Genomic DNA, 9,613 nt, shown 5'->3' on the forward strand with positions numbered 1-9,613 from the left:
TGGTAGTGTATATTCTGGATTTGGTTTATTTTATAATTATAAATTACAGAATCAAGCAATTTTGTCAAATCCAGTGTGTGTGTGTGTGTGTGCGTGCATGCGTGCGACTTTCTTTGATGCACAAAAAACTATATATCAAGAATATATATTTCAACTCTTTTTGTCCATATAATGAAAGTCAATGTGATCCAAAACAGAATTGTACCTCATTGACTTTCATTATGTGGACAAAAACAGTTCAAAAACCAATTCTTCAAAATGTCATATTTTGTGTCTTGCCAGAAGAAAGTCATACACATTTGATGCAACCTGAAAGTGAGAAGATTATGACAGAATGTTCATTTTTGGGTGAACTATCCCTTTAAAATGCTGTCCAGGTATGCAGCTCACTAGGTTTTGAAACACCGCTACAGTTTCTCACAGGATGTTTTTCATGGAGACCACATAAACCCACCTGAAACACTCCTCTGTGCTCTTATAACCTCTCATGCTCTCATGAATAAAGCATTCCTCAGAGGGCAGACAGATGTGAGCCACTGAACTTTAGGACTCCATGCTTCTCTGTGATCATCAAGCTCTCCGTGTGTGTGTTGGCATGTGTGTTTGTGTGAGTGTGACCCCGATGGCCGCTATGATCTGAGGCTCGTTATGCACCGCTGAGCATGCTGGGTAGCAGTAAACAGCCTGTGATTACTGAGAGAGCAGGTGATGTGTAACACAGAGCTTTAACGCACACATCCCTATATATACGTTTACATGTGCACAGGCCGGTGCAAAAACCTGTGTCACTCTGTTTTAAGGGGAGGGGGGGAGCCGTAAAAGAGAACAAGAGAATGCTATAAAGAAAAGTCATGGCTGAAACTCGTTCGGTGATGACAGTACGTAACAAGCTGCCAACCGACGCAGATTTCCAATATAATACACTCATCTCCTGTTACACTTACTAAAGACTTCCACACATGTGGGGACGGTTTTGGATATGTAAGACGTATATAATTGATTCCTGACAAAGAGCTTATGCTGACTTGCGCGTAATGTTTTGAGTGCGCGTACCGCCTTTTATACCTGCTTGCTTATGTTTACTTTTCCTTCCGTTAAATGTCATACATGGGTGGTCTCGCTTAGGCAAATGTCTGCTTAGTTTAGAGATGTATAAACCATGATACCCGTCTTACAATATAAGCTGTTCCTGTGGGAACTGTGTTTGTGTCTTAATCACTTTTCTGTTATTTTTTTTTATATTTTTTTAGAATGTACCGGGCGGAGAAGCTCCCTAACACGAATTTGGTGTTTTTAATCTCTGATGCAAAGAGTTCCTGTCTCTCCTGCGATCCCAAACCACTGAGACAAGCCGAACAGCCCTGTATCCTTACATTTATGCATTGTTTCCCAACGTCTTCGTTCACAGTATACCGCTGCTCATTTATTTCGAACTTCTATTTATCTCTAAGGGAAGACTGAAAAAGAACTTTGCCGTGAGCATATCGGAGCCTTAAGATTGAGATAATTACATTTGTTTTGAAGTTCCAGCTATTGTCCTTATAGATTTGTTTCAGCTACTGGTCCTGACCCATGTGTGCTGGCCCAGAACCCTCGGTACAGGAAAGGACCGGACGTCTGCTTCGACAACAACGTAGACGTATGTTTAAACCAAAAATTCATCTTCATCATTCACTACTTGTTTTTTGTTTCTCTCCTTTTTTTAAGCTAACGTTAATTTCCTTTTTGTTTGCACGTTGAATGCTCATTGGCTGCTCATCATGCCTGTCACTGCTAGGAGGAGCCTTTGTGTCCAATCAGTGGCTCCTCTTCTTTGACCTATTACCCATCCATCATTTTGCTGCTGCTTCTGCTTTGTGTTTGATGGTCAGTTTCATCTCGTTTTGCTGTTTCCTCATTAAAACAGTGTGGCAAAAATGTCTTTTATGTTCTCCACCCCAATTTAATTGTAGCATTGCTAGACTTTCGCTAATATCTGTTTATCATATACGGGTTAAAATGCCCTATATTGTTTACTCAGTGCCTCAATATGGACTTTTAGGCAGGATACCACTGCTTTCCTCCTGCTGTGAAAGTAGGAAGTGCATTTTCAGCTAGTTCCCTGAGAGATTTTCTGTGGAATAAACATAGGAAGCTCCAGATGTGTTTCCATCCTTTTGACAGTAGCATTTATAATACGCCCCTATGTCTCTCAAACCTGGGGTATCCCAGGACTTTCATTGGCACGCCCTCCATGCACAGTATAGCATGCAAGCCTTGTTTCAGAAGAACATCAGTCAGAGTTGTGCATTATTTCTACAGCAGGACTTTTTGCATGCGTGCCATTGATTTGATTCATTCCTTCCTCAGTTCTCAAAACATGTTTTGATATTCACTTTTCATTTGACATAGACTGTGTGTTTTGATTGAGTTGAATGCTTTACGGTTCTAGGTTTTACTTGGTTTCGAGCTCTTCCAAACTAGGGTTATTATAGTCAACTAAAACCATAAAATAATTGTTACTTGAAATAAAATAAATGGTAACTGAAATAAATTAAAGTATTAAAATGTAAACTTGTTTTATTTATATATATATATATATATATATATATATATATATATATATATATATATATATATATAATGTATGTATGTACAGTATATATTAAAAACAATAATGGTTACACTTTTTGGTAACACTTTATTTTACAGTGTCCTTGTTACATTATGTTACATGTACTTACTATAGTAATAACAGTAAACTATGCATAATTACATGCAACTAACCATAAACCAAATCCTAATCCTACCCTAACCATATAGTAAATACATGTAGTTGCTTAATATTACTCAGTACTTAAATATATAATTACACTGTAACAATGACACCTTAAAATAAAGTGTAACCCACTTTTTTTAAGGTGTCTGTGTTACAGTGTAATTATACATTTAAGTACTGAGTAATAGTAATTAACTGCATGAACTTTATATAGGGTTAGGTTTGGCTTTGGATTGATTTAGGGTTAGTTGCATGTCATTACGTACAGTAACTGCATGTAACGTATAACAAGGACACTTTAAAATAAAGTGTTACCACAATAAGAAAATAATAATAATTCAACATGTAATATATATATATATATATATATATATATATATATATATATATATATATATATATATATATATATATATATATATATATATTTATATAGCTATAATAGTATCTCAGTGGCTATGTTTCCATCCAAAGTTGCACATTTAACTAATACGTAAAATTGGAATATTGCATAAAACATTTGTGAATTTCCAGCATTTCCATCCCATGTGTTCTAGATAACAAAATTGTCACTTCCTGGGAAATTGGAGCAAAATATCTGTAATAAAAATGAAAGTTGCTGCAATCTGGGAAGCTGTGGATCTTTTTATCATCATAAATGACTTGCGTTCGGATGCTTTGTGTTTGGGAAAGCAATCATGTGAGACACCTCTGGGAGGTTATTACACCAAATCATTTTGATGACAGACTTTTGCTCAGGCATCTCAGATTGATTAAACCAACATTTGAGATACTGTGCAATTAAATTGGTCAGCTAGTCCGTCCAGTTATCCAATCACATCCACTGTTGAGGCAAGTTCAAGGGATTTATTCAGTAAACGTGTTTCCATCATAATTTATGTGCATGCCGCCTTACCAGATAAAGCTTTTTATGCACATTTTTAGAATTTACACGCATATTGTCTTTTCCATCCATCGTCTTTGTTTTTTTTATATCCCAATATCCCAAATTGCGCATAAAATAGGTGGATGGAAACATAACTTATGATACTCAAATAACACTGGACCAAGCTGGTCATTTTTGGTTATTAACTGGTTAAAAATGTTCTTAGTGGTTGATTACCTGGGCTCTCAACGGATGATATTCTTGTAAAAGATAGTGTTGTTTTAATATTATTTATATACTGTTACCGTATTCATCATTATTTTTATTTAGCTTTTAGTTTCATATTTTCACTTTACTATGGGTTTTGTTAACATTTTTTAGATTTTTTTCATTTATTATTAGTATTATTCTTTTTATTATTAATAGTATTTCTATTTAGCTTTCATTTATTTTTTATTTCAGTTTTAGTTGTAGTAATTTTAGTACTTTAACATAAACTTAACATATTTCAGTTGGGTGCCAAGGCAACATCTCTAACATTTCTAATAAAAATTATGTATATGTATATATATATATATATATATATATATATATATATATATATATATATATATATAGTTTAAGTTTTTCATGTAGTATTCATATAAAATTTTATTTCAGTGTTATTTCAATTAAAATGGTTTTTAATCATTTTTGTTTTAGTTACCAATACCAACACTGGTTAAAGTTGGTAGACCACCTTGAACCAGTAAAAAACCAGATGCCATGTTTCAAAATTCAGTTAGAAACCCTTAACCATCCGAACTGAAATTACCCGACTATAGTGTGTTCTTATGTTTGTGTGAGGTAGAAGTCCCTAACATCTCTGTATTGACCGCAGGAGGACGCGACTGACTGTGGTGGAGGCTGCAGTTTGAGTCCGTCTCTCTGGATGATGTTGACTCTTCAGCTCCTTCTACTCTGGCTGCTTACTGGAACCAGAACATATTCGTCCTGACCAGAGCAAAACTACAGACTAGAAAAAAGAAAAAAAACTGACTGAACTGCTTACTATACAGACCACATGACCACAAAATAACCACACATTTCGACTGTACAATCTTAGATTGTCCGTTAGTCAACGCAAAACAATTTGACTAACGCAGATACAGAACTCTACTGTTAAACTGACACGGCTCATCAACTCACTGCCAAATTCTGTCCTCTCAGACCAACCAGAAACGACAACACAGTCAAACACGAGAGACAGTTATATGCTATTTTTTTTATTTTATTTTTTTTTACCTCGCAACAGAGCCACATTATGATCACAAAAATGATTCATGCAAAAATGTTTAGTGCCACAAACAGGCTTAAATAATGTGTAAACAATGTGGTCAGATACGGCTCCTGGCACCAGCCTGGATCTGAAGCAGGGTTTAACGGTACAGGAAAGACTGTTCAGCTCTGGAGCTCATTATGAATTCAGCTCGAAGTGAGCTTTGCACCAGTAGTAGGTCAGTGATGTCACACTCAAGCCCTTTAGGCCCATAGAGGGCTGTTTTTCTTGTTTTATGTTCTTTGATTTCTTTGCTATGTGCAGTAGGGGAAATCTCATGAAGAAATTTTTAGGTCACATTTCACCCCCCTCCCTCCCTTCCCAAACAAATAAATCTATAAAATGAGTATATAAATACACACACATTTTAGTTTAATATATCATTTTAATATTTATATCATTTGAAATATTGTGGTGTTTTGTATTTTGCCTTACAGTAATGAGAATAAGTAGCGAGAATTTAGTATGAAATCGAGAATATATTTATGATAGTCACAAAAAAATCTTATGTTAAATTTATACAGAAAATAATGTATTATTATTATTATTATTATTATTATGGGATGGTATATGACCTGGAAATTTCTTTGCAGTTTTTGTGAGATTCACCCAGTGTGATTTTTAATTTGTGCACATTTTATTGTTCTTTTGGTTTATAGTTATTCTGTTGCTAATTTTAAACTTCTCTGAGATCACCAGATAATTTTATCTTTAAAGATTGACAAAACTGTAAGCATCTGATATAATCATTGGAGAAAAAGTGCCATGTTGAATGTCATGATTCGCTACGGAAAGATTCATTGTGCGATCAAACCACACTTGAGCAGTGCATCATCTGATGCGAAATGCAGACTGCTCTAAAAGACTGAACAGTGTACCGAATCCTTTTTTTGTTGTGTCAGAAGTCACACGCTCGCGTCCAAGGGTCCAGAGCATGTTAAATGTGCTTTGTTACCCTCCCCATCCTGTCTTCTGGGCCCCTGCTATCAAACGATTGCGTGTTTTACTGTATGTCATCCAGATACTTCATCTGTCAGATTTTGTTCCAGCATGACAGACATGATATCACAAGCGTGTCAGATATTACATCCACATGTTGAACCACTATGCGAAAACACAGCACATGACAGGTTATAAAAATGTTAAACCCTAGAGAAATGTGCGTTTAAGATGGTTGAATGTATGTTTATTTTATTTATTTATTTAGCTTTATGATAGAAAGTCCATGTATGAGATTAGGTGATATTAATCAAAACTATTGCCAATGGGGAACATTTCCATGTGTTCCTTTTGAATGTTCTGGAAGAAGACGACACATCAACGGCAATGCCTAGAGCTATGAAAAATGAAATACTTATCCATCCTAATCCAAAGGCCAAGTATCCAGGAATAAAATAACATGCTTCTCTCTTCGTTTCAGAGGTGTTCTAACATTTGACGTCTATTTTAAAATATAAACATACAATCAGTGTTTGCATGAGTTCTTTGGCTTTTTATTTATGCAAAAAAAAAACAATTATGATGGCTTTATTAGACTGTATGGAGCTTAAATGGATTTTTTCATTTCTTTGTTGTAGCCTTTATGATGAGGAGGCTGTTAAAGTGATGTAATTCTACAGTGATAATATTAAGTGCAACTGAATTTAAAGGCGGAAGATTTAATGTTGTGGTGACTGCCAAATGAGAATGAAATATTATAAAACGCACGAGATAGATCTGAAATAAAGTGTGTGTTTAGTTTACTGGATGTCCACGAAATATCGCTCGCACCTGAGTCCACGTCAGACTTTTTCCTTCGGAATGAGATTAATTTTTCTTTCTGTCTTCACTGATGTAGCATTGAGTTACAGACCTAAATATGCAGTGCATTTATGAATCATTACAGACGTTTTGGACCCCTCGGAGGCTTTTCGGGGTCTGGATTTCTCATCTCAGGCCTGAGGTGGAGGCCATAGTATGTAACATTTAAATACCTCACCAAACGACGTTGCGAGATGTGATTTGATCCAAGAGAGCTAAACTAACTCCCCTCTTTACAAACTACACTGTGTTTAAAACACCAGTGAAATATACACAAACCCTGCATCGGCCGTTTGAACGCAAATTGATCCCATGCCTTGTCCGATGAAGAACGTCCGCAAAACATGAAACAGGTTAATGACATGATTATGTTAAAACTAAAAACTCAAAATCTGGCAGTGCCTACATGGTTAGTCAAGAAGAGCGAATTACTTAAAAGTAGCATTCATATGGGAATTTTATTGGCTTGCTGCAAAAAAAAGTGTTTTCGTATGTTCTCCATCATGGTAGAGTTCAAGAAGCTGAATTTTTTAACTTTTAATATTACAAAAAAAAGGAAGATTTGGTTCACTCTTAAAAATAAAGGTTCCAAAAGGTAGAAGAACCATTTTTGGTTCCCCAAAGAACCTTTCAGTGAACAGTTCTTTTTTTTTTCTTAGTGTGAAGAACCTTTTTCCACTATAAAGAACCTTAAATTAAATGCAAAAGGTTCCATGAATGTTGAAGGTTCTTCATGGAACCATTGATGCCAATAACCTTTATTTTTAAGTCTGTATTGTGGATCCATTAAAAAAAAAAAGTAGTGAAAACCAGACACTCCAAAGTCCAAATCATGAATCCAAAATTTTTTGAAAATCTTTTTTAATAAAAAAACATTCCACTTTACATAAGAGGGGATAGACAATTGAAGTGTGTTCAGGTTTGCACGGTGCTCCCGCAATGCTCTTTGACATTTCGACCCTCGCATGAAATGTTAGACGTGTATAGACATGCCCCCCTCATGTAAAGAGGAATCGGTTGTGTGTACCTATTATAATGTTTTCTGAATGCTGCTCTCAGCTGCTGTGCTGTCACATAGGGCTACCTTGTGTCTGTGCTACTGAACGTATTTACTGGTGTTGGTGCTCAGTGTGCTGGAAAGTTTTCTCTGAGGTTGCGCTTCTTTTCCTGAGTGTGTATCGAAGTCACTCTTTGATTTGTGTGTTCAATGGTGGGGAAGGGCGTGGTATGTGCCTCCAAAGCCCCGCCCACCTCACTTGGTTGTGCTTACAACTATATATATATATATATATATATTCTTTTGTGGAAACTGACACGCCTGAAACAATTTTGTATACATTTGTACAATAATGTTGTTCAACAAAATAAAACAAAAATGTTTGTAAAGTTAACAAATGTGTAATTCTTGTGCAAATACAATATATTCACAATAAAAGTTTATCATTAATACCTCTGGGTTTAGTATTGTTTTTTTTTATTGTTTTTTTTTTATTAAACAAATGGTCTGCATTTCACAGAGATGCATGAAGAGAATCAAGGTAAATGGCTAGAAATGCATACATATTTGTTGTTCAATATCTGTACAATATTTTTTTTAAGAAATTAACATTCTAGGATGCATTAAATTGATCAAAATTGACAGTAATACTCGCATTGTTACAAAAAATATTTAAAATGTTCTTTTGAAATTTCTATTCATCAAACAATCCTTAAACAAATCTCAGGTTGCGATGTTGTAACCTTGGTCCTCTGAGAAGGGGAACTCTATGCGTTCATGCTATGGGAACGCCTCCAGCTTGAGCTGGTGTCTGAAGCATGTGTGCTACATGGCAAACCCGATTGGCAACTACAAGAGATGACGTCATAGGCGCATCGGCAGACTATAAAAGGGCGCCCAAGGAACACGTCATCAACACGCAGTGTCTTGTTCCCCTTCTCAGGGAAACAAAGTTACATTTGTAACCTGATACATTCCCTTTCAAAGTGAAAGTCTACACTGCGTCATGCGTTGACGCTATGGGAAAGAAATACACACTGCGCCATTCTGAACCAATGCCTGCCCAAATGAGCTGTGTAAGTACAACCATTAAGACAGGCTGCACCATCCACCTTATGACTGGGAGCCTAGCATCGTAACCCCTCCCAAAATTAGAACCACCTAGGTGGACCGTATTTGTTGTACTCGACAGAGGGGGGCAACCCATTACTGTGGTCCCACCACTTGACGTCTCGCACCTGCTCTGAGGGGTAACCTAACCAAAAAAGGGTGCTAGCCGATACTCTGCCCTCAGTGGTCAGGATAGGCTTTATTAGAAACCGTGTGTTTCCAATGCTTGCCCCACCTGAGGATGACCATCATTGCTCCCATTTAACCCAGCGAGACAGCACTAAAAACAAAGTGCATATATCTCAAGTGATAATCCAAGTTTACCCCTCACTACAGGCATTCTTATAACATCCCCTGGGGGTTACCCAGCATAGTACACCACCTCCAGTCATGCTGGAGGGGCGACAGAAGAGGAATAGGGCATAGGAACAGGGAATAGTTTAAACACACGGGGAAGATATTCTTCCGCTAGATGGAGCCACAGAAAGAACGTGAGGCACACATTTCCCTTCTTAAACTGCATCTTCACATCACATGCGGTTGCAGGAAGAGAGCCTAAATACTACCCCCACTCTCTCCAACAAAGACACAGCCCGACCAGGGCAGTGGGACGCAACAGATAAAGAATTGAAAAATCTAGTTGCCACTCTTTCTGAACCCGTACATAAGAATTCTCGAACATTATATCCCTGAGATTTCTCCTCGGCTTTTGCCAAGATTGCATCGTGAGCAGCCACACTCTCT

At 36.7% G+C, this 9,613-nt stretch overlaps 1 protein-coding gene across 3 annotated transcripts in view; it reads left to right on the forward strand.

The window, feature by feature from the left end:
- Positions 1-4,782, forward strand: part of LOC311089163 (voltage-dependent calcium channel subunit alpha-2/delta-1) — a 118,787-nt gene extending 114,005 nt beyond the window's left edge. For 2 of the 3 annotated variants that reach the window (XM_084123651.1, XM_084123649.1), the window contains 3 exons: positions 1,251-1,363; positions 1,557-1,639; positions 4,525-4,782. In XM_084123651.1, coding sequence (XP_083979777.1) covers positions 1,251-1,363; positions 1,557-1,639; positions 4,525-4,641 — 313 coding nt within the window. In that variant the 3' untranslated portion in view covers positions 4,642-4,782. Of the gene's footprint in view, positions 1-1,250; positions 1,364-1,556; positions 1,640-1,777; positions 1,867-4,524 lie in introns of all 3 variants that reach the window. The other variant, XM_084123650.1, reaches the window with a different exon arrangement.
- Positions 4,783-9,613: the final 4,831 nt, after the last annotated feature.

Source organism: Abramis brama (assembly GCF_963993115.1).
Source record: "Abramis brama genome assembly, chromosome: 9".
Classification (NCBI taxonomy): domain Eukaryota; kingdom Metazoa; phylum Chordata; class Actinopteri; order Cypriniformes; family Leuciscidae; genus Abramis; species Abramis brama.